The sequence below is a fragment of the Schistocerca nitens genome, chromosome 1 (genome assembly GCF_023898315.1).
Source record: "Schistocerca nitens isolate TAMUIC-IGC-003100 chromosome 1, iqSchNite1.1, whole genome shotgun sequence".
Classification (NCBI taxonomy): domain Eukaryota; kingdom Metazoa; phylum Arthropoda; class Insecta; order Orthoptera; family Acrididae; genus Schistocerca; species Schistocerca nitens.
In genome coordinates, this window is record NC_064614.1 from 1,092,965,112 (window position 1) to 1,092,991,007 (window position 25,896).

Consider the following 25,896-nt stretch of genomic DNA (forward strand, 5'->3'; position numbering starts at 1 on the left):
TGTTTTCTGGGAGAAGTTAATCATGGATCGCTTGACAGCTGTATAACTTGTGTTCATCATTCCATTCATATTTAAATTTAATGTGTTTATGTGGTATGTACTGAATCATTGTTACAATGGAATATTAGTAGCCCTACATTCTACTTTGGACATACAAAGAAATTATTATAAATGTAGTTTATGTGGGTAGTGTATGAGCAGAGATTGTTTTGCAGCTATATATATCGTAGAAGATTAATTTCTGGTTATTGTGACATACTTGATAGTGATTATGATGATGGCAAATATGAATATGAAAAGGAAAAAAAAAAACAAAAAAAATTATGATCACAGTGATGTTTGTAGGATCACCGGGATTTTCTTGTGTAGACCTTTTTTTACCTATTTTTCAAAATTGTCTATGTTCCTAAATACAAAATTGTAATAATAAATAAATGCAGTAATTAAAGACACAGTAGGTTTTATGATACTCATTGAGATGTGCTTTTACTATATTGAATATTAAAATTTTCAATTAATAAATAGTCAATGTTTGTTAGGTTATGTTTGTAAATGCATTTTCCGTATTTCAGGAAACATATTCTGACATTTATTGTAATTTGGTGGATGAGAAAGTAACGTGCTTGAGATGTGTTTATTACTGCTTTGTTCAATAAATGTTGACAGCCTATTGCTTTGACTTTAATTTTTATTGCATTGGAAAATAAATTGGATTTTGAAACTTTGATCTTGTGTTTATTGCTTAAAATTTATTTTCAAAATGGACTAATTGATGCTGCTCTGATGGAGTGGCATAAATTATATTGAATTTTGTGTGAATATTATGAGTGGTATATAAACACTGTAGTTTTTTTTTGTGTAGTAGCTAACTAGATACATGATTGTTCTTTTTTCCCTAATTTGGTTTTTCTTTTATTTTTGATTTTTAGTGGGTGGATGCAAATGCAGAAGAGGTAATTGGAATTCATCTCATTCAGACTTATTTCGGGGTCTAAGTTTCTGTTATTTTTAATTAACGGGTTACTTACTTCGCATTGGTGATGGGGCTTGCATGTTCTGGCAGAATGATAAATGTTTCATGGTGATGGGAATATAACAATGCACAGAACAGATAGATTGCAAACAGCATAATGTGATAAAAGCTAACTGTAAATGCGTCCATATACTGGAAATGCTTAACGATTTTTCATAGATGCTTAAAATTTTTATTTCTCATCCAGTTGTTGGAAAGCCTTTGGTCTCAAGTGCCATCGAAAATTTTCTTACTGATTTTGTCCCATGATAAATTTTTGGTGACAGTAGCACATGTAGACAACATAAATTAGAGATAGGCAATGTGGAGTCCATCTATTTTGATAGTTCCACACACTGCTAACCCTCAGTTGCATATTAGTATACTTTTGAGTTTATAGGAAAAAATAACAGTAGTAATATGTCGAGATGGAAAGTTAATGTCAATGGAAAATAATACAGTTTGAAACATGTTGCTGAAGATAGCATAGTTATTTAACTGACTTCATTTTGTTGAGGTATCTGAATTTTTTGTGATCATCAGAGATTTTTATGCATCAACCTTCCTCGAGTGCTACTTCCAGTGATTGAGGCATTTGACTTCTACATTTGAAGAGCTGGGTTTTGACTTAATTGGGAATCTTTACTTTGATTTCCTTTACTTTTGCTGTCTTCACAGAAAAATGACACTGTTAAAGACAAGTGTGTGTTTTCCTTTGAGTTAACAATCCATTCTTAATAACAATACTATTAATGGAACAGTAGAATCCTAACACACACACACACACACACACACACACACACACACACATTCTTACGTATTAATTATTACAGAATAAAGAAGTAACATTGTTTGTATTAGTTGGTAGACAGACAATTCAGCATACAACTTCAGAACTTTTAAAATACTTAAAAATTAGAACCAACAATGTCATTAATTTCCTTCTATCCTATTAGAAAACTGCTTTGTATAAATCATTTCCTAACTACCTCCTCCCCTCCCCACCCTCTTACACAAAAAATGTGTGTGTCTAAAATACCATAGGGAAATTACTTAATTATTTTCTTCTGCTGCTTTTTTTAAGACATTGAAGAATGCATGATAGACACAGTTTCCTGTTCATGTGTCATATTGTCTTCTGTTGCTGCTTACCTAATCGCTACGGTCTTAAGCTAATGTTCTGGCTGCTTTTTACTCTCCTGCTTATAATTGACTGTATTAATGACTGCAATTGGTTTGCATGCTTGATGTTTCGTCTACCTTCCTTAAATTTGCTTTCTTACATGTGTATATTGTTTTCTGAAGACTTGTACGTACAGTGCAAGTGACCTAGTTCGCTGCAGACTTACGTATGTTTTCATATCATTTATTAACTTGTCAAGTGGAGAGTAGAATGTGACAGTAATCAATGTAATGCATGTAGATACCTGACATCAGGCTCATAATTTCCAAACTTTTATTTATGCTTGTAATGTACAAAGTTGACAAATGCATAACTGTCACTTCAATTAGTATTTTCCTAAGTAATAGCTCTCTTGGAGATTGAAGTAAACTTTTTCAAGCAATTTCATTGTACTGCACCTCAGGAAAGAGGTACAACACATAAATGTGCCTGTTTTCTCCTGCCCTTTATCATTTCTGTCTGTGAATTGAAACATTTAAAAGTATGCTGCTGCTCATTGATTTGACAAAATCAGTACATACTGGGACCAAAAATTTTTCAGAAATTGCTTAATTGTCTTGTAGAAGCTACAGGAATGAAAACAGGCACACAAAATTCAGAATAGTTGCAGAATTATTCGTGGTTCTGGGGGAAGTGGTCCCTAATGTGCTGGTTTTGTCTGTTTACAGTGGGTGGCAGAGGGTTCACCAACACACAGTAGTACACCAGTGAAGATAGAGAGTGCTCTTCAGTTTGTGCCGAAGAATACAGATCCAAAGGAATTCAAGAAACTACAACAGCAGGTAAGCAGTCATACAACGAAGGAAAAAAGTCAACCATACTCACACTTTACTGAGCTTCTTGTTGTGTTGCACTATATTTACATTTACATAACAGAAAATTAATGCTGAACACTGCAGAAATGGAATTAACCTTAGATTGCTGTTGACAAGTTTAAGCTCAGGCTTTGGATTTTCCTGAAGTGCTATTGACGAGTTAACTTGAGCCTCCTTTCCGCCCCATGAGTGTTAGTGACAAGTATAGTTCCAAAAGCACAGAGGTACATAAGTACTGTTCACTAATTACTAGTGTACAGTGAATTTTCTGCCTTAGCAGCTGTTCACTGCTCTGTGGCTGCTAAGTGGTGTTCATGAAGCTTGTTGAGATTGACTTGATACATTGAGCCTCACTTTGTGTCTTACTGTTTATCAGCATCACAGTGTTTTTTCAGCAATTATTCTACTGAGGAAGAGATTGTGCAGATACTGAAGAAGAGCAGCAGTAGGGATAACTATTTGATGTCGATAGAAGTGATAACTCCTCCACACATTCTGAAAGTGACAGACTTAAGCCGTCTATGTGAGAAGGTGTCACATTATAGTCTAATGTTTCATCAACTGGTGTAATTGATGGCTCATCTGAAACTCAAAGCAATAGTTACATACTCAGGAAGAAAGCCTGGTTTAGTGACAGATTCGATTGTAAAGAAATTTTTCTTCGTTCAAGTAATCATGCAGCGGATTCGCCTCAGTTGATTCGCCTTCAGGAGACAACTGTCAGGTAGGGAATGATCCAGGCATTCTGTCATTCTTCATGTTATTTTTGACTCGAGCTACTGAGAAATACACAAGCTCTTGTGGTATTGAACTGTTTATATACCAATAAAAAATGTTCATACACCTTGATTTCCTTTGCCTTGAAGACTTTAATTCACAGTTTCAAACAAAATTATTGTTTCTGTACAGATTATTTATGCCTGATTCTGAAAGTTATATTAATGTTATGAAATATTACTAACTGTATTACAGAGAGCTGTGTTGACCATTTCCAAAAGACAGAAATTAATCGGAAATTTCTAAAAGGATGAGATATGTTTGTTAGATTTACTTTTAAAATAGTGTACCTGTCAGACATGCAGTCTGTCCTACTGTGATTAACACTAGGACTTGGACAGCTAGGTGTAGTTAAACCGGTGAAACTGTGCTTAAGTTTTTCTGAATTTTGTGCAGTAGTTTCTAATGCCCAGAGCTTACTGTCAATTTATTGCACTTGAAAGAGGGACCTTTCTTTTGTTATTACCTTTATTACCAATTCTGTGTCGTTCACCAGCCACAGCTGGACAGACAGCGTCAAGATACAACATTATCAAAATACATGAATACAACTGTACTATGATAGTAATTTAATACCATAAGACATATTCAAGTCATAAATTAGATTACAATAATATCACAACAATAAAATAGATACAAGTATACAATGAGATTAAATATAATGTTTGCTGTTCGAGTCATGGAATTGAGCTGCAGCTCAAGTAAACGCTATGCTATTACTACAGAAGAATTCTTTAATATTGCAGAAGGGTTGCTCTTTTAGCTTACACAAAATAGTAGTTTTAAACTACTCCCATGGTAAAGACTGAATGTCGTCAGGTAGAGCATTAAACAATTTTAGGGTCACCAGTGGGAAGCTGTTTTGTGGAATAATTGCAAAGGAACATACGTGTCACTGACCATCATATATACTGAAATGAAAATGTTTTCACAATTGAAAAATGTTTTTCTTGTTCTTCATTTCTTAAATGGAGATAAATTTAGAAGGTGTTGGTATTAAAAATGAAACTGTTTGAAAATGTAGTTTTTTAATGAAAATTACTGCCACATTTTTCTTAGTATGAAAAATTTTGAAGGATTTTGGAAAATGGCATCCTACCTCACATTCTTCACAATAGTACTTTTTTGCCACTTTCCCAAAGCTTGGCTTGCTCCATTCTGCATGAACCTTACATCTCGTCTGAAGTAATTTTGACATTTTATGTAACTGGAATCATTTGTCTTCCATTGAGCATGTCACAGGTGAACTATTTTGGGTGGAAATTGATTCCACCAGGCCTTCTTTGTTACAGCTGATTATCTGATGAATTCAACAAGATCTTTACCAGTAGGCCTCAAATTTTTATCTGTACCATATTGTCGTCATGTGAATGTAAAGAGACTCTTTCGTCTGCCACTTTATTTGTTTCCTCTCAGAAGAGTAATATTCCATTAGTGGGCTGCTGTGGTCCACACCAACCTTGTTTTTTTATAATCCCAAATGGAGGCAGGTTTCACTTTCTTTGTCAGTCCTAATTTTGTTCTGACTTCAACATTGGATGAAATTATTTCATGTTTTGTTGTCAAAAGAAATACATTCCTAATGTCTCACCTGTGAAACAAAAGTTTGTAATTGTTTTATCCCCCTACCTTCTGGGCAAATAGATCTTTAGATAGCCTTTTCTTATTTTTCATTACTTTACTGTAAGGCCATCTTCAAAATAAATACAGTGTGTATAGTGGAAAACAAGTGATACCCTTTTCACTGCATTTGACCTTGTGAGTTGTGTCATGGGGCAGCAGGGAGAACATAGAAGCCACAAAGCAAAAACAGACAGTGTTCTCTGTATACCTTTCCCACTTATATGAATGACAGATGGTGCCCTCTGTGGTGGTTTTTATATATGACAGGTGAAAGTCAGATGTTGGAACACATTTACAAAGTGTTAAGCACCCAGTTAGTCTAGCAAAAAATTATTCATGACACTATCACATGAGTCTTGTGATACAATAAAAGTAAAGTTAAAAAGTGTTTAAGCGGTTCACAATAAATGTCAATACATAAGAACGGTGTCACATAGAATCGCTATATTTCATTCACTATAGAAGGAGCAATATTCTTTCGGCTACAAAAAATACCATATAGCGTAACGGTAGCATTGGTGGCTTTCATTCCTCATGCTGTATGAAACCATTTAATCAGAAGAAGAACTGATAGTAACTGATGTGTGTAACCCAAAAATGTTGTATATTTATTTATGTAGTAGAGTCAAGAATACATGCTGAGGTATTGTGGACATACAGTTATGATGGAACACTGAACTAATGATGTGTTCTGAAAGTAACACACAGCTTTCGGAATGGGTTTTCGAAATTTTATCAGAAACTAGTGAAGGAAAAATTATCTTTAAATCTGCAGATTTGTAACAACCATTAATTTGCAGGCATCGTGCAAAGTTATGAATTAACTTTTACACCTACAAGACTTTTACACCTACAAGACTTCACTCTTGACGATGTGAAATCTTAGAATGACAGATCAGAAAGAACTCCAGAAATATCAAACACAAAGTGAAGCAGGCCACTCTGCTTACCCCAAAGTCCAGGGAGGAGCCCAAATTTTAGCTACTCAGCACAGATACACGCATTAGGTGATAACAGTGTAGTTCTCAGCTCGATAGTAGAAGCATGTCTGCAGCAGCCAAAGGGCTAAGCAAGATTTTGGAACTACACATACTTGATAACTGAGGTCTGTTTTTTAAAACTTGCTTACTGCAAAATCGTAATTTTCAGGAAGTGTGAAAGACTGTTTAGAGATTTGTATATGGATGAAAATTATGCAGGCTTCACATGTAATTTATTAATTAGTAACAGCAATTGATGCATCCATTAATCAAAAGAACAATCTGTCTCCAAAAAAATTACAAAAAAAACAAAAAAAAACATTAGTGTGTCAAATTATTTCAAAACTTGCTTTCTGTATAAGATGTGGATATACAACTTTCGTATCAATTTACCAAGGAACACAACAAACGAGTATATTGATTATGTAGAATGCAGTAATTATATTAAAACAAACATTTAAATATTTTAAGTCAATCTGATTAACATGTTTATACTCCATTATCTCACACTTGTTTCCTCAACATCCACATTTTCCATCAAAACACTTATATTTTCTCTATCCAAAGCACTTTCCCCCTTCCTTATATACATAGAACTCCCTGGAATTATTGGGTAATTCAGTGAAATTCATCAACTTTGCCATATCTTGACTCTCCTCTTTACTGACATGATTAGTTGTTTTCATTTTTTTAGCCTGCATCCAGAGCTATGAAAGATTTAGGTCCTGTCTTGAGGATATCTATTACCATATACTCCCCACAATATGTATAAGTAACAAATCTCTGAGCCTTGCATTGAATAATTCGGACTTCGACAAGGCTGAAAAGCCTTTTGGACTTGAAAATACTGCTAGACTTCTGTTCAAGATTATACGCATTCCAGTCATGTTGTGTTATGTCCGCACTATAACACAACAAATATTCCGTGATAGCACAGTTGCTCACTCTGGTGGCAAGGGCAGCACCGCCAGGGTAATCCGTATCGATAGTGGTGTGTACGCTGCCGCTAACCCCTCGACGACGCGTTCACTTGCGCCAGTAGTTGACATCGTGTGCGGCGCCAGCGGTACTCATTGTGTGCCGCGCGTGTTGTAGCACGCCGCGCCAAGTTGACGGCTGCTGCGCGGCGGCCGATACGACATTTTGCAATATAGTATACTTCAGATTATTCAGGGAAAAGTGGGGGAGAAGATGTGTGAGTAATCGAAGAACATGAAAGTTTATTCAGACTCTGTGCATAGATACTGTAGGCCTGTTTATTTTTTAAAATAGTCTGCGAGGTTGGCCTACTTTTAAGAAGAGTTCACATTTTTTTGAATAGCATTTCAAATTATTCTTGCAATAGTAATGGCATCGTACTGAAACCTCCCCTGTCCCATATTATCTAGTAGAGCATCAGCACATTGCAATATGGTAAAACGACTGGCAAGGTCACTGTCTATATATTCACTGTACATTTCTTTATTTCATTGTGAAGCATTGGGCACCATTTCAGTGCCACTTATGTGCTGGAAGCTGGCTTCATGTATGTCTATCTTCAGCAACTCGTTCAGTTTTTCTTCATTGACATTTCAAAACCATTTAAACTCATTGCCAGATTCATTATTTGTGCAATTGTTATTTCTTCATCACTGAAACCTTGAAAGTCACATTATTCCAAATGTGGAAGAATATTCTTTCATGATCGAACTATTGTATGTGGCTTGACTTCCTGCCAGGCAGGAGAAATTCAAACTTTAATTGTATAGAAAGACTGTCTTGTCTTGGTACCGGACCTTATGAGTAAACAGCAAGTATGTTTATGAAATGTCTAGTTTGTGTTTTTTGGATCACAAAACCTTTTTCTCAGTACTCTTTTAACCTCAGGAATTTCTGTGTACAGCCAGTTGTTTGAGAGAAGTAGGAAATGTACGTTCTTACTACGTTTCATTATAGTGCACTGTTTTCTCCAGTTGTCTCCCTAACATCTGCTTAAAGTAAGTTGTAGTAAACTTGTGTGTGATGACAATAGAATAGGTCTTATTTTTAAGCTGAACATTATACAATTTCTAAAAGACTGACTGTTATGGGATTCCTGTGAGTTTGGTGAGTGAAGTGTAAACATACAGTCTAATTTTCTGATTGGGGTCTTACGTAACCCTCTCATCTGGCGAGTCCCACTGTGTTTTAACTGCTGCGTGAAAGTACTGTGGAGTGGAAAGGAATATGATAATCACTTTCTCAAAAGTAACGGAAATCCTACTTTTCTCGAAGATTACCTTCACATTTGCTCAAAATACAGCCCTACAAGTTATATATATTTGTGCATTTCTTTGGGTAACTTAAATTACACTCACAACATGTTTCCTTGTAGAAGTTGTTCTGAAATGCATACAAATGCTTATGAGGATACAAGACAGTATCACAATTGGTTTCTTTTGTATATAGAGAGAAATAACACAGGGCCTGGTGAGGCACTGCAAGTTGTGTAAAGAAGTTTCTTAATCCAGGATGTGGAGGTAAAAGTAATAATTGAATAAATTTGTGAGGTACTGAAGGTATACAGTACTGTATTGTGATTCACAATTGGACAGTAAGGTTTGAATGGAATATGCTGCAAGACTACCAGAATAATTTCCTCAACAGGTAAGGCAAACAACATGGCAACGGACAGTAGAACACTGATTGTCATATAAATCAGCAGAATTTTATCACTTAATAGAAATAAAATATTTTGGTTTTCTATGTTTCTCACAAACAGCTAATTGTCTGTAGAATTTGAAATTATTTATCAAGAAGAAGCCAGTTTCGGCTGTATGTTTAATTTACCACATGTCAGTGGAGCTGAACAGTCTTTGTTTTAATTGTATTACTTTGTGAGGGTGTAGTTTACATAATTAAAAAACTGAGAGAGATGGTACATTTTGTGTTTTTGAATCTCATTTAAAAGGGAAAATATAGCTGTACAAATTCTGAGTCGGACTATTTCTTTAATGTGATGATTTCTAAATAGTAGCAGCAAATTTGAAGGGGTTGATGGTGGTGGCATCACAATGAGTTAAAAAAAGAATTTCAGTTTCTTAATTGTTTGGTGTAATTTTGATGAGCACAGTTATGCAATGAAAAGAAAACATGGATCACAAAATTTTTTCAATTTAACAGAAAAATATGTTCATTCCGAGTAGTGATTTTTGCACATGGTTATTTTTCATGATTGTAAGCATTGTCATTTGGTGTGACATCATTAGAACTTCTTCCTTATTGTGAACTTCACACAACTTTGCCAGTGGTAAAGAATTTCTCCATGTTGCTGTGCATATGAGGTGTATCCAGTTCCACATTATAAAAGCCAATAGTTGGCAAACGAGACCCCTCTTGTTTCATGTGGGAACAAATTACCCTGTTCACCCACCTCTGCCCTTCTGAGATTTGTTGTTCCCCATTGTTCAAAGCGTCCTTTGTCACATATCAAGAACAGAGAGAGGCATACAGTAATGTATGATGATTGAAGCAAAAGATACTGAGCAGTAGTGCAGAGTCTGAAAAATGGACTCTGTATTTGCAGTTACAATATATGAGTTGTAACTTGCAAATCCATATTGTTAATCCTCTTGTAGGAGGGATACTGGATGGGGTGTCCAAGTCGTTTGCAACTGTTAATTTATGTTTTCGTACAATAATGCTTTAGACTATTTGTAGGAAACCTCATATGGTAAATGCTGCACATCCCTAGGTATTTCAGTGTCGTGTGCGAGTCTGTTGCCAGTATTTCTGTGCAGGATTGAGAGCTTCATATATAGTTCAGTTTGTACACACAACTTAATTTTTATGCCCTGCTGAGCCTTGTTGTAAAATAGTGTAACAATATCTGTGCTGTTAGCAGTACAATGGTGACGCTACTGCATATTTCTGCAATTCCCCCCCCCCCACACCCCCCTCCCCACCACCCCCAAGGCTAAAAAATGCATTATGGATTTCCCAGTCAACATGTTATGATTTTATCTTTGCATTTTACAAACTTAAAAATGACAAATTGTCTCCATATGGCAATTTTTGTGATCTGCCCAAGCATTTAATTGCGTAGGTAAAGTTTTAGAAAAAAATATGAATGTACTTTCAAAATCTACAGTTTTGGATCCACACCATTCTTTATGTAATTGATTGATATTACAGTCACGCAGAATTTTTTTTGTGCAAATGAGCATGTAATTAATCATCTTGGAGAATAGTTGTAGCAGAAGAATATCCTTCCCCCCTCTCCTCCTCCTCCTCCTCTCTTCTCTTCTCTCTCTCTCTCTCTCTCTCTCTCTCTCTCTCTCTCTCTCTCTTTCTCTCTCATATATAATCTCCCCCTCCCCACAAAAGGAGTAAGTGATTTTCTGCAGAATTTTCTCTCTTAATTTATAAAAAAAAGACAATATACTCAATACTGAACAATAAATAGCCTAACAATTATGATTAATGTAGCAGATGAACAAGAGTCAACAAACAGGGCAGTAAGGTTTAGATTTTCTGTTTTATGTTCCTTGATGAAAGTAACTGGAAAAAGTGTGTTGTTGAGCTTCTCAGACAATAAGGTTTATCCAAGTTTATCCTTTAATTACTTGCTAGTTGCAAAACAAATAAATTGACATCTTAACATACTCCATGTTACTCTGCTTCTTTATGTCTTACGCCATATAATTTTGTTGCATAGTTCACCATTTAGAAAAAAAACATGTTCATCACACAAAAATGACAATGTTTGTACGTCTTTGGTGTTCTAGCTGTTGATGTGTGCCAGTCTTGTGTACATAAGCTGGTGTAAAGACTGGCTATTTCTGATATGACATACGTACATTTTCTCAGTGAAAAACTCCACGACTATATATAATTGAGGGCCTGACGATGATGTATTATATCACCAAAGCCAATAGTCTATAAAATAAATCAGAGGTGAACTTACAGTTGATGGCTTTTTTGATTTGATATTTATTAAATACATATCTGCTGCTGTCCAGCCATCCAACATAGCAAGAATGGATGCATCTAAAATCACTAAAGTTGTCAGTGGCTTAGAAAGGTGTTCAACATGCACCCACAAAAACTATTAATATCTATCACCAGCCGACTGATGTGTATGGAGAAAAGTGTATGGACATAAAAAATGTGTGTAAGTAGTGTAGGGAGTTCGCAGACGGCTGTACAAACATGCACGACGAAGCCGAACATGGGCATCCATCAGTTTCGGATGAGACAGTGATGAAAGGTGAACAAGTTTTGGTTGCGGATCAGTGTGGGACTATGTGAGAGATTGCCAAACTGATAGGTGATGTCTGTAAGACCACCGTGGGCAAGATTTTGATGGACTTTTGAAGTATCACAAGATGTGTGCCAGGTGGATGCCATGGTTGCTCACTGATGAAAACATAAAGAAGTGAATCGAAAGTGCCCGCATGTTTCTGCACTCTTACCGGGAAGAGGGTGAGGAATTTTCTTGGTTCAGCTGTAACTGGAGACGAGACTTAGGTCCAATACTTCACACGAGAGACTAAGGAACAATCAAAACAATGCGGGCATTCCGGTTCTCCAAATGCCAACAAGCAAATGCTGTCAGTGGGGAAGGTGATGGTTTCATTACTCTGGGATAGGAAAGGCGTTCTGCTGTATGACTGTCTGGAAAGAGAGACAACAATCAATGCGGCAAGGTACTGTGAGACACTAGCAAAGCAACACTGAGCTATACAGAACAAAAGGAGAGGGTCGACTAACAAAGGGAGTTTGTTTCCAAAGTGACAACGCCCACCATCACGTCGCCAGCACCATGACAGATCCCGTAGCCAAATTCAGGTAGAAAATCATTGACCGTCCTCCATACAGCTTTGATTTGGCTCCCAGTGACAGCTGTTTGTTCCCCAACATGAAACAACACTTGAGGGAAATGAAATTCTCAAGCAACGAAGAGCTTAAGGCAGTGTCCATTCTTTCCAGCATGAGTCGGCTGGAGAGTGGTACCATGTGTATATGAAAAAACTTCCGTAGCATCTCCAAAAAATGCATCAATCGTGTCGGGGACTAAATTGAAAAATAGCTGAAAGTCCAATATTTCAGAATCTGTAATTGGTTATGCAATAAAACGATATTTGCTATGTGAAAAAGCATTGGAGACATTAATTTACAGACAACTTTCGTACGTAATCGCTGATCTGCCATGTACACCTGTATATAGGGCTTGTTCCTGTGGTTCATTCCTTCCCCCCTCTCTCTTCAGCTACAGTTTTCAAAAGTGACTAAGGTTGCAATATGTGTCCTGAACCATTACACCAACAACCTGACAACAGCTTTCGCATCTCGGCAACTACCCTCTCGACCTGGTACAGAAGCAAATAACCAGAGCCACTTCCTCATCCCCTCGAACCCAGAATCCCCCACAGAAGAACCACAAAAGTGCCCCACTTGTGACAGGATACTTTCCGGGACTGGACCAGACTCTGAATGTGGCTCTCCAGCAGGGATACGACTTCCTCAAATCCTGCCCTGAAATGAGATCCATCCTTCGTGAAATCCTCCCCACTCCACCAAGAGTGTCTTTCCGCCATCCACCTAACCTTCGTAACCTGTTAGTTCATCCCTATGAAATCCCCAAACCATCTTCCCTACCCTCTGGCTCCTATCCTTGTAACCGCCTCCAGTGAAAAACCTGTCCCATGCACCCTCCCACCACCACCTACTCCAGTCCTGTAACCCGGAAGGTGTACACGATCAAAGGCAGAGCCACATGTGAAAGCACCCACGTGATTTACCAACTGACCTGCCTACACTGTGATGCATTCTATGTGGGAATGACCAGCAACAAACTGTCCATTCACATGAATGGACACAGGCAGACAGTGTTTGTTGGTAATGAGGATCACCCTGTGGCTAAACATGCCTTGGTGCACGGCCAGCACATCTTGGCACAGTGTTACACCGTCCGGGTTATCTGGATACTTCCCACCAACACCAACCTATCCGAACTCCGGAGATGGGAACTTGCTCTTCAATATATCCTCTCTTCCCGTTACCCACCAGGCCTCAGTCTCCGCTAATTTCAAGTTGCCGCCACTCATACCTCACCTGTCATTCAACATCATCTTTGCCTCTTCACTTCCGCCTCGACTGACATCTCTGCCCAAACCCTTTGTCTTTAAATATGTCTGCTTGTGTCTGTATATGTGTGGATGGATATGTGCGTGTGTGTGAGTGTATACCTGTCCTTTTTTCCCCCTAAGGTAAGTCTTTCCGCTCCCGGGATTGGAATGACTCCTTACCCTCTCCCTTAAAACCCACATCCTTTCGTCTTTCCCTCTCCTTCCCCTCTTTCCTGATGAGGCAACAGTTTGTTGCGAAAGCTTGAATTTTGTGTGTGTGTTTGTGTTTGTTTGTGTGTCTATCGACCTGCCAGCGCTTTCGTTCGGTAAGTCACATCGTCTTTGTTTTTACATATATTTTTCCCACGTGGAAACGAAGATGATGTGACTTACCAAACAAAGCGCTGGCAGGTCGATAGACACACAAACTAACACAAACAAATGCACAAAATTCAAGCTTTCACAACAAACTGTTGCCTCATCAGGAAAGAGGGAAGGAGAGGGAAAGACGAAAGGATGTGGGTTTTAAGGGAGAGGGTAAGGAGTCATTGCAATCCCGGGAGCGGAAAGACTTACCTTAGGGGGGAAAAAAGGACGGGTATACATGCGCGCGCACACACACACACATCCATCCATATATATCTCTCCCCCTCCCTCCCTCTCTGTTTCATTATGTTCTTCAGTATCAATAGAAGGTTGTTGTAATCTCACACAGTTATCCCTCTGACCTAGCCTCCTATAACCCCATAGTTCAGAGGCTTCTAAGAGTGTCGACTTCGTTCTTCGGTCCTTATTTTACACTTTTAAAGAGCTATACTGTACTTCCATGAACCGAATTCTGTCTTGAAGATTTATATTTTTGCCTCTTAACAAGTGTTTCTTTTTGTAGAAAGCCGTTTTCTCTTTTGCAGTTCTTGCAATTTGGTTTTTATTGCAGTTTCCTCCTTTATGTATTATACATCCATATAGCAATGTTCTCCAAGCTCTTAAAGAGTCTCTTGTCAAGCTTAATATTTAGCCATTCAGCATATCCATTACATTATTTTCTTTTTGTTTTCATGCACATTATTATCATGCGCTAGTGGCCACGATTCCTATTCACTTTTGGTAACCACTGCTATGTTATTAATGAAGATGGAGATAGGCTCTTACTTCCCTCAGCGTGTCTTAACTGTTCAAATAGTGTGGTGAGTGCTGCACATAGGTATTTTTAGATTCTGTTGTTGAGTCACATATGCATTCACCAGTATGTAATATTGTAATGTTTTGCATGTGCTAAAATAATTTAGAAGGCATATGTTGCTTTTAAATTTTGCAATTAATAGAATGAACCACCCACTCGGAAACAAAATAAAATGTGAGAGGCACTGAAGCCACCCACAATTTAACGTTTTTATTACAATCGGCTTATTACTATGTAAAATTCAGTTCTGTCCTTTGGCACATCAATTTCATCATAATGTCAACCTATGAAATCTAGAAAGTTAAAGTATGGTGCACTGTGAGTGCTATTTAATGAGTCCTGTAATCTGGTGGAGGAGAGAAGCATTTGTTGACGGAACGCTGTCCAATATGAAGGTGAGTGAAGACTACTTCAATCCTCCTGAGAGACTGGAAATAAGAGCACAGCAGCCTGTTGTTTGTCACTTTCTCTGCCATTCACACATCATTCTGTGTGCTACCTATGGAAGAACATCTTTAATCCCCCCTGCGGGTTCGGGGGTTAGAATAGGCCCGCGGTATTCCTGCCTGTCGTAAGAGGCGACTAAAAGGAGTCTCAAATGTTTCGGCCTTATGTGATGGTCCCCTCTCGGGTTTGACCTCCATCTTTCTAAATTATTCCGAAGAGCGAGCCAATTGGGGAAGGGCGCCTTACATGGTGCACTGTATCCGTCGTGCAATTAGACCTTTAGCCGGCTTTCTCGTCGTTGCAATGGTGTCCCGCTCGTTTTCGATCTCTTGGGCGATTACCACGCTGCACTCTGCAGTGTTTCTTTTAACTGCGACGACGACCTTGGACAGTTTTGCACCTAAGATCCAGCACGGTAGCCAGCCCGTTGTGGTGGGGCCGCCATGTACCCTCTTGGTTGTAGCCCCCTGACAACACAGGGATCGCTCTACTGATGCCTGCGCCGTTAACTCCCCACGTATGCCAAGGAGTAGATGCCCATCTCCTTGGGGCATCAGGACTCCCGGCAATGGCCGTCCTGCCAGGTGGCTATTGCTGCGGCTGGGTGGCGCCCGTGGGGAGGGCCCTTGGTCGGAGTAGGTGGCATCAGGGCGGATGACCCGCAATGAAGCGTGGTACATCATCTATCGCTGGTGGGCCTCCACCAGCAGTCTCTAAGCGATCGAGGTCTAACCTCAACGGCAGGAAATACGAACCACGATCATTTCCCTCCCTGGCCACTCCATGGGAGGAACGTATGGCAAAAGAAGGCAGTGGAGAATATTCACCCCGGTTCCTTGTGTGTACGCGAGTTGATGGCGAATCGTTTATGTCAACCAAGCCCCAGTTTTTTGTGGAGCATTTAGAGGACAAGTTCGGGGAGGTGGAGGGCTTGTCCAAGATGCGCTCTGGTTCTGTGCTCATCCAAACGGCATCCTCTGCCCAGTCACGGAGGTTGCTCAATTGTGACAAGTTGGGGGATGTTTCAGTTAGCATCACGCCGCATAAGAGTCTCAACATGGTCCAGGGTATTATATTCCACAGGGATCTTCTTCTGCAGTCCGACGATGAATTACGCGCCAACCTCGAACGACGAGGTGTTCACTTCGTCCGGCGCGTCCATCGGGGTCCGAGGGATGATCAGGTAGCCACCGGTGCCTTCATCTTGGCCTTTGAGGGTGATGTATTACCCGAAAAGGTTAAGGTGATGGTTTACCGTTGTGATGTGAAGCCATATATCCCTCCTCCGATGCGGTGTTTTAAATGCTGGAAGTTCGGGCACATGTCATCTCGCTGTACTTCCAGCATCACGTGTCGGGATTGTGGACGTCCTTCGCATCCTGATACTCCATGTGCCCCGCCTCCTATCTGTGTTAACTGCGGAGAACACCATTCCCCCTGCTCGCCGGACTGTAGGATCTTCCAGAAAGAAAGGAAGATAATGGAATATAAGACTCTGGACCGCCTGAGCTACACCGAGGCAAGGCGGAAATATGAGCGGCTACATCCCGTGCCCATGACATCCTCCTATGCCGCTGCTGCAACAGCGATCCGATCCTCTCCGGTGTCGTCACGTACTGTAGCCTCTCAGCTATGTCACAATGAACCGGCCCCCTTGGTTGTGGGGGGCACTTCCCCCTCTGTTGCTCCATCTACTCCGGGAGCAACACCACCCCAACCATCGGGGACATTCGTCCCCCCTTCCCAGCCGGAGAAGCGTGGGGCTTCTTCGGCTACTCTAGCCAGAAAGGGGTCCCTTGGGGCCCTCCCTTCCCAGGCTTCGCCCAGTGTCAAAGCGGAAACCCGCAAAGGTTTGAAACAACCACCGGTCGCTGGTCATAGGGCTTCACGGTCGTCGTCGGTCCCTGAGACTGACCCAGTGGGGCCCTCCCAGCCAGACCCTCCAAAGGCACAGCGTGCGAAGCAGTTGAAGAAAAAGGCTCCCAAGCATCCTGACATTGCGGTGGCACCTGTCCCACCACAACCTTCAAACTCTGCGTCTGAGGACGAGGTGGAGATCCTGGCGTCTGCTGAGGACCTCGATCTCGCCAGTCCCTCCGACGCCATGGAAAGCACTGGCACAGGTGCTCACTTGGAGGCAGCAGGTGACCCAGCGGCGTAAGCTGCCTTCCCCGTCCCGTCACGCCTTTCCCAGACATGGCCAATACCATCCTCCAGTGGAACTGCAGCGGTTTCTTCCACCATCTAGCTGAGCTCCGCCACCTTCTCAGCCTTCACCCTTTCTTCTGCATTGCTCTCCAGGAAACTTGGTTTCCAGCAATGCGAACCCCCGCCCTCCGGGGCTATCGGGGTTATTATAAGAACCGAGCAGCTTATGAAAGGGTGTCTGGTGGCGTCTGCATATATGTCCTTCACACTCTGCACAGTGAGTCTGTCCCTCTTCAGACGCCTTTAGAGGCTGTCGCTGTACGCGTGTGGACGCCACAGGCTGTTACCGTCTGCAGTCTTTACATTCCACCGGATGGTGATGTCTCGCAGCATGTCCTGGCTGCACTGGTCGCCCAATTGCCGTCACCTTTCTTGCTATTGGGCGACTTCAACGCCCATAACCCTCTGTGGGGTGGGTCAGTGGCAACAGGTCGAGGCGCCATCGTTGAGCGTTTCTTGTCGCAGCTCGATCTCTCGCTGTTAAATGATGGTGCCTTCACACACTTCAGTGTGGCGCATGGCACCTATTCCGCCATTGACCTTTCAATCTGTAGCCATAGCCTCTTACCGTCTGTCCAATGGAGTGTGCATGACGACCTGTGTGGTAGTGACCACTTTCCGATCTTTTTGTCACTGCCACAGCGCCACTCTTCTGGGCGCCCTAGCAGATGGGCTATGAATAAGGCTGACTGGGACTTGTTCTCCTCCACTGCCGCTTTTGAGCCTCTCTCTACTGATGACATTGATGCGGTGGTTCAATCGGTCACCACCGGCATCGTTACTGCCGCCGAATCTGCCATTCCCCGTTCTTCTGGGTCCCCTCGGCGGAAGGCTGTGCCTTGGTGGTCGTCTGAGATCGCTGAAGCGATTAAAGATCGCCGGCGGGCGCTCCAGCGTCACAAGCGACATCCCTCCATAGACCACCTTATCGCCTTCAAACGGCTGCGTGCGCGGGCCCGCCTCCTTATCCGCCAAGGCAAGAAGGAGTGCTGGGAGCGGTATGTGTCCACCATTGGCCTCCATGTCACTCCATCGCAGGTCTGGGCCAAGATTCGACGCGTCTTCGGCTATCGGCCACCTGTCAGCGTCCCTGCGCTCTCACTGAATGGAGCAGTTTGTACTGACTCCGGCGTCATTGCAAATCGCTTGGCAGAGCATTTTGCTATGAGTTCCGCTTCTGCGAATTACCCCCAGGCCTTCCGCTCCATTAAAGAGCGGATGGAACGTCGGAGCCTTTCGTTTCGCACCAACCACCTAGAATCTTACAATGCTCCATTTAGTGAGTGGGAATTTCGCGGTGCCATAGCTGCTTGCCCTCATACCGCTCCTGGGCCAGATGGCATCCACTGTCAGATGCTGAAACACCTTTCAGTGGACTGCCAGCGGCACCTTCTCGATCTTTACAACCGTCTTTGGGTCGAGGGGGAGTTTCCGTCGCAATGGCGGGAAGGCATTGTCATCCCCGTTTGGAAACCTGGAAAGAACCCTCTGGAGGTGGACAGCTACCGCCCCATTAGCCTCACCAACGTTCTTTGCAAGTTGCTTGAACGGATGGTGAGCCGGCGCTTGAATTGGGTACTGGAGTCTCGGGGCCTTCTGGCTCCGTCTCAGGGTGGGTTCCGTAAAGGCCGCTCCGCCACTGACAATCTGGTGAGCCTGGAGTCGGCCATCCGTACTGCCTTTGCCCGCCGTCAGCACCTGGTCGCTGTCTTTTTCGACATGCGGAAGGCGTACGATACGACATGGCGTCATCACATCCTTTCTACGCTTCATGGATGGGGTCTTCGTGGTCCTCTGCCGATTTTTATCCGCAATTTTCTGTCGTGTCGTACCTTCCGCGTGCAAGTCGCGGCCTCGTATAGTTCCTCCCACGTCCAGGAGAACGGTGTGCCACAGGGTTCTGTTTTAAGTGTCTGTCTGTTTTTAATAGCCATTAACGGGCTTGCTGCGGCCGTGGGAACTTCTGTCTCCGCTTCCCTGTATGCTGACGACTTTTGCCTTTACTACAGCTCTACTGGCATTGCAGCTGTTGAACGTCAGCTACAGAGCGCTATCCGCAAGGCGCAGTCTTGGGCTGTAGCGCATGGGTTTCAGTTTTCGGCAGCCAAGACCCGCGTTATGCATTTCTGCCGGCGCCGAACAGTCCATCCTGAGCCGCGGCTTTATCTTGCCGACGAACTGCTTGCTGTGGTGGAGGCCCACAGGTTTTTGGGGGTGGTTTTCGATGTCCGGTTGACTTGGCTGCCTCATATCCGGCAGCTCAAACAGGCGTGTTGGTGGCATCTCAATGCTCTGCGATGTTTGAGCCACACCCGCTGGGGCGCCGACCGCTCTACCCTGTTGCGGCTCTACCAGGCGTTAATCCAGTCCCGCCTGGATTATGGGAGCCTGGCTTATGGCTCAGCATCCCCATCTGCGTTACGGGTGCTGGACCCAATTCTCCACAGCGGGATACGCCTTGCCACTGGTGCTTTCCGCACCAGCCCTGTGGACAGCGTACTAGTGGAGGCAGGTGTACCTCCACTGCGGTTCCGACGCCAACGTTTGCTGGCCGCTTATGCTGCCCATGTTCTAAGCTCGCCCGGGCATCCTAACTATCGTCTCCTGTTCCCGCGATCGGTCGTCCGTCTGCCAGAACGTCGGCCCCGCTCTGGTTGTACAATAGCGGTCCGCGTCAAAGAGCTTCTCTGCGGGCTTGGGTTTTTCCCTGTTCCACCTCCTTTCCGGGCGCCTCTGCGTACACCCCCGTGGTGTGTTCCTCGCCCTTGCCTTCGGCTCGACTTGGCATAGGGCTCGAAGGACTCGGTCCCTCCAGAGGCCTTCCGCCGCCGCTTTTTTTCCATCCTGGCCACGTATCAGGGCTCTGGAATTGTTTACACCGACGGTTCGATGGTTGCTGGTCGTGTCGGGTATGCGCTAACTCTAGGGGACCATTCCGAACAACGTTCCTTGCCGGATGGCTGCAGCGTTTACACTGCTGAGCTGGTCGCCATCTTTCGTGCCCTAGAGTATATCCGCTCCTGCTCAGGTGAGTCCTTCGTTATCTGTAGCGATTCCCTGAGCGGTTTACGAGCTCTCGACCAGTGTTTTCCTCGTTCTCGTCTGGTGCTGGCTATCCATGAGTCCCTGCATACTCTTGCGCGTTGCGGCCGCTCTGTGGTCTTCGTGTGGACCCCCGGTCACGTCGGTATCCCGGGCAATGAGAGTGTTGACCGCCTGGCCAAACAGGCCACCACTGAACCCACCCTGGACATTGGCCTCCCGACGACTGATTTGCGGGCAGTCTTCCGCCGCGAAGTTCTCTCGCTTTGGGACACTGAATGGCGCAATCTGCCCACGCCAAACAAACTCCGTTCTCTCAAGGCGACGACGCGTGTGTGGCAGTCATCCATGCGAGCCACTCGCAGAGATTCAGTTGTTCTTTGTCGGCTCCGCATTGGCCACACCCGACTGTCTCACAGTTATTTATTGCGTCGTGAGGACCCGCCTCTCTGTCGCTGTGGGGCGGTTTTGACGGTGGTGAACATTTTATTAACTTGTCCGCTTTTAACTGTGCTCAGGCAGACATTTGCGCTGCCTGATACGCTCCCTGCCCTTTTACTAGATGACTCCGTCATGGTGGACTTAGTTTTGCGTTTTATTCGAGCAGGGGGTTTTTACAGTTTAATCTGAGTGTTTGTTTTTTAGTGTTGATTCTGGCTTTTAGCCTCTGATTTCAAACTGAGTTTTTTAATGTGTTCTTGGTGGTTAGCTTTTCCTCTTTTTTTCTCTATGGTCGGCCAACCACAGTCACACTTTGTGTGTTTTACTTTGTTTTGTCTGCTCTCTGTCGGAGTCTTTCTCGTCCTGTGTCGTCTGACGTCTTTCCTGCTGTTCGTTTTTTTTTTTTTTTTATGCTCTTTGGGCGGTTTTAATTTTTTGGAAAAAGGGACTGATGACCATTGCGAGTCTGGTCCCTTTAATCCCACAAACCAACCAACCAACATCTTTAATGGGGCATAACGATGAACAGCAGAGATTTGACGACAGGCTGCTCTCTCTCTCTCTCTCTCTCTCTCTCTCTCTCTCTCTCTCTCTCTCTTGCGTGCGCTCTTTGCTGTTTCAGTTCCTTCAATCCCTACAAAGTACCCAGTAAGCTACTACCTCCTCCCGTCTTTGTAAAGACCTACACTGTTCTGTATTGTATGGACTAATTTATCTGTTTGGTGCATGTGTTAATGGTCTGTAAAGCTATGAGAGAGTCAGATCAGATACGGACCTTGCCACCACCTTATGCACCTCATTGCTTTCTTGATTGGCCAAAAGTCATTAGCTTATATTGAGAAGTTGCTCAGTAGGTGGATTCCAGTTTTGTTGACATGGTTGTTTGCGGTGATGGATTTTAAGGGACCAGGCGTTGAAGTCATAAATCTCTTTTTATCTCCTGAACATTTCATTATTTTGCCAGTGTTTGACAAGTACAAAATCTATGTATGTTACATAAAGGCAAGCCAGTCATGCTGTCAATTCAACACTCTCAGGGACAACATAATTTTATCAACAAATGATGTGGCAAATAGTTAAGCATTTTATGAGTTTAAGATAACTAATCGTGACCAATTGAAGCACGTCACAATAAAGAGATGCCCAAACAGTCACATCAGTAACACAGTGGAGTCCCCTCTGGCAGAAATGCAGGTGTGTATTCTTACATGTAAATGATCTGTTGCCGAATGGCATCCTGTGATAGTCTGTCCCAAGCATCGTGCACCTTTTGTTGCAATTCAGCAGAGACTCTGGAAAACAGGTAGATTCCCACTTTCTCATGTCCTATAAATGTGCATTTGGCGACGTATGTGATCATCTTCCTGACCAGAGCAGTTGTTGTACACCACGAAAAGCACATTATGCCACAGCACCAGTGTCTCGACAAGAATTGTCCTACTGAAAAAACGTATCACCTTCATATCGGAGAAATGGCAGTTCTGTTGGATAACAACCTGTGCAATGACCATGAAGCCTAGGGTGGCCTGTTACACCATGAAGCCTAGGGTGGGATCCGTATGTCATTGATGATGACCTCCAGAATAGACCACTCACCAGTCTTACACTGTATACAGGGTGAGTCAGGAGGAAAGGTGCATTCTTTAAAGGGTAATAGTGATTTTGAACAAAAAACTTCATATGGACGTATGCCCTATTCAAAATGGTTTCTGAGGTAGAACGCATTAAATATAACTTTTGTATGTTTTTCTTGAATAACTCGAAAATCGCACCCTCTAGTGAAAACGTATTGCAGTACAAAATTAAATTATATTAAATTTCCTACAAGAAGGTCCTATTCATTTTTTCTCTACAACTAATTGTTTGTGTGAAGAGAGCAAGAGAATTTTGAAAAACTCGCTCAATATGCATGCGTTGTAGCTTACGTAGTTTTTGTAGGCCAATTTGAGGTGTGCAATGTACCACAGTAGTGTACAGCAAGTTGAGACAGACACTTGTGGTCTATCAAGTCGGGAAACTGCCTCATATTGGCGTACAAAAACTACATAAGATACAGCGTATACGAGTCGAGCAAGTTTTTCAACATTCCTGTGCTCTCTTCACACAACCATTAGTTTTACAGAAAAAAATTAATAGGATGTTTTTTGTAGGAAATTTAATATAGTTTAAATTTGTACTGCGACAGGTTTTCGCTGGAGGGTGCAGTTTTCGAGTTACTCAAGAAAAACGTACAAAAGTGATATAAGTTCGCAGGAGAGCTTCTGTAAAGTTTGGAAGGTAGGAGACGAGATACTGGCAGAAGTAAAGCTGTGAGGACCGGGCGTGAGTCGTGCTTCGGTAGCTCAGTTGGTAGAGCACTTGCCCGCGAAAGGCAAAGGTCCCGAGTTCGAGTCTGTCGGGCACATGGTTTTAATCTGCCAGGAAGTTTGATATTAAATGTGTTTTATCTCGGAAAACATTCAGAATAGAGCATACATCCATATGAAGCTTTTTGTTCAGAATCACTATCACCCCTTCAAACATGTACCTTTCTTCCTGACTCACTCTGTATGTGTACATCCATCACCCGCATACAGATGGAACCTACTCTCATCACTGAAGACAACAGGGTGCCATACTACTCTCCAGTCAACTTTGTGACACCAGAGTAGCCACACCTGATATTGTCATGGTGTCAGTGGTAGCCTGGCACATGTGAGCTTATGCTGCTGCAGGAAGATGAGTCCCAATGACCTTGGTGAAACAGCAGGTGCAACATGTGCCTGCATTTCTTCCCTGGATGATCTTTGATCAGCCACAACTGTTTGCACATTGTGTCGCTCTTGACGTGCATCTGTACTCTGTCGGGCACGTAATTTTGAATTGTGGAGTAATCACGTGGATGTAGATGTACCGTGCAGGTGTCCCAAACCTGATCTTTGGCTGTGGCAGTGTTCCGCAGACTACTGCTGAAAACAGTGTCACGTCGTGTGCGGCAATCCTTCGATATGTCCGTCCGTCTACCCAAAAGCCTACAATTCGGACCCATTCAAATGGCTAAAATGTTTCAACACAACTACAAATGGCTAACATTTTTCAACAGAACTACATACTCATTGATGAGGCTTCATAGTACCCAAGAATGATGGATGCAAACACTGTTCACTTCTAAACTCAGCAGAGCTACTGCCCTCAGAGTCAAAACGACGACCACACAGAGAGACCTCTTAAGCGCCATCTGATCACTGAGAACACAGTCCTTGAGGGTGTTAGATCCCATCGATCCCCTTCCCCCTCCCCAGCAGTGTGCGTTTCTGAGGTAAGCAAATCAGTTGCTTTCTTGAATATACCCTTTATGCTGAGTCAAATTTATACTTTGGCAGATTATTAGCAATTAAAATTTAGTTGAGGAGTTTGCTTTTCCATCCTCAGTTGTAGGTCTTACTCGATGGCTGTTTCGTCATCTGCAAATACGAGGATCGTGGAAGTGGGGAGCTTCATCTCCCATCTCAGATTGGTCAGTGAAGATACGTGCAAGTTGTTGTATCTTCATGTTCCAGAAGTAAATTGTTGGCAAATATAGTGAGGCGAATGCATAATTTGCTCAATGTTAAAGGCCCAAAGAGGTGTACATTACTTAACTGTAGTATTATTAATTGCCCTTAGTTTGTTGAGGCTGATGCTTGACCTCTCTGTTTCAGTTTTTGAGGATGATGACTCTTAATCCTAGCTGAAAAAGTCCTTTCAGGAAATTCCATCAGTGAAAGTAAGGAAGAATTAAATGAACTATTGAATGGAATGAACAGTCAAGTAGGTGCAAAATACGGATTGACAGTAAACCAAAGAAAGATAAGAAAGGAGTAGCATAAATGAGATTACCATTAAACTTAACACTTCAGAGACCAAATCCGAGCATAGCTCGGGCCTCAACTTTGTATTAAAAGGACCACACTCGAGTAAAGGTTGGGCTCGATTATGTCAATGTTCGAGCCACCTATTGCTCGAAAACTTGAGTAATTTTGTGTGAGAACAGTGTATGGGCGTCTCTCAATAAGCTCCTTGACTGTTGCTGGCTTCTGTTGTCAATTACTAGAATTATTTTGAAAGAGACATTAGTGAACTTAACAGCTGCTCTCTTTAATGGCTAAGCCAGTACGATTGCATCGATGTAATTTTGTGTGTGTCTTCATTAGGTTTCGCAATTTGCTGTAATATGTCACATTTGTTGAGTGAGCAAGAACTTTCGGGATCTCAAGAGGAAGAAATTGCTCAATAACTCACTTCGCACTTTGTCATCATTATTTTAAAATTTGTAATCTATCAAAGAACTATGGTAACAGTGAAAAATAACTCTTGAGGCTTAGCGCTTTTTTAGTATTTATTGCTATTGAAGATGTATCAGTTACTCTTGATGATATATTCGTTATGTAGGTGCCAGTAATTCCTTAAGTGACGACATAAAGGGTGTTGTTTTGGGGGGAGGAGACAAGAGGGTCATCAATCTCATAGAATTAGGGAAGGACGGGGAAAGAAGTCGGCCGTGCCCTTTCAGAGGAACCATCCCGGCATTTACCTGGAGCAATTTAGGGAAATCGTGGAAAACCTAAATCAGGATGACCGGACGCGGGGTTGAACCGTCGTCCTCCTGAATGAGAGTCCAGAGTGCTAACCACTTTGCCACCTCGCTCAGTAAACGACATAAAGGGCTGATTTTCTATGCTCAGTATTCTAAGTGGCTGGTCTCCAAAGTGTTTAAATAGAAATGGAGAAGATAAAAGTAAAGGAACAGCATAAATTAGAGTACCTATAAACTTAAAACATTGTACCGTGTGTGTTTATAATTAAACTGATTTGTTCAGAGGGCTACAGTTTGGGCTGTATATATCACAGGATGCTGAAACATTGTAGGTATGTTCCTTTATCTGTGCGCTCATGGAGTATGCTGGAGAAAAAAATGGAAAAAAATGTTGCACTTTCTGCCATCAGGTGAAAATATGGTACTGTAAGCAGTCAGAATGTGGTATGGGTGCAGGAAAAGGGGAGGAACAATCAAACACTTGAAATGGTTGTTGTGGTGTGTTTATTAGGATATGGTCACAAGTTACAACATGTTCAATA

The 25,896-nt window shown here is 42.4% G+C and overlaps 1 protein-coding gene across 6 annotated transcripts in view; it reads left to right on the plus strand.

Annotated features, from left to right (window-relative positions):
- The window catches only part of LOC126198643 (protein hu-li tai shao), a 431,642-nt gene that overhangs the window by 332,526 nt on the left and 73,220 nt on the right, over positions 1-25,896 (plus strand). For 4 of the 6 annotated variants that reach the window (XM_049935120.1, XM_049935111.1, XM_049935137.1 and 1 more), the window contains exons 12-13: positions 930-953; positions 2,864-2,977. In XM_049935120.1, the coding sequence (XP_049791077.1) occupies positions 930-953; positions 2,864-2,977 (138 nt within the window). The remainder of the gene's footprint in view (positions 1-929; positions 954-2,863; positions 2,978-25,896) is intronic. The other 2 variants (XM_049935129.1, XM_049935156.1) reach the window with 1 other exon arrangement.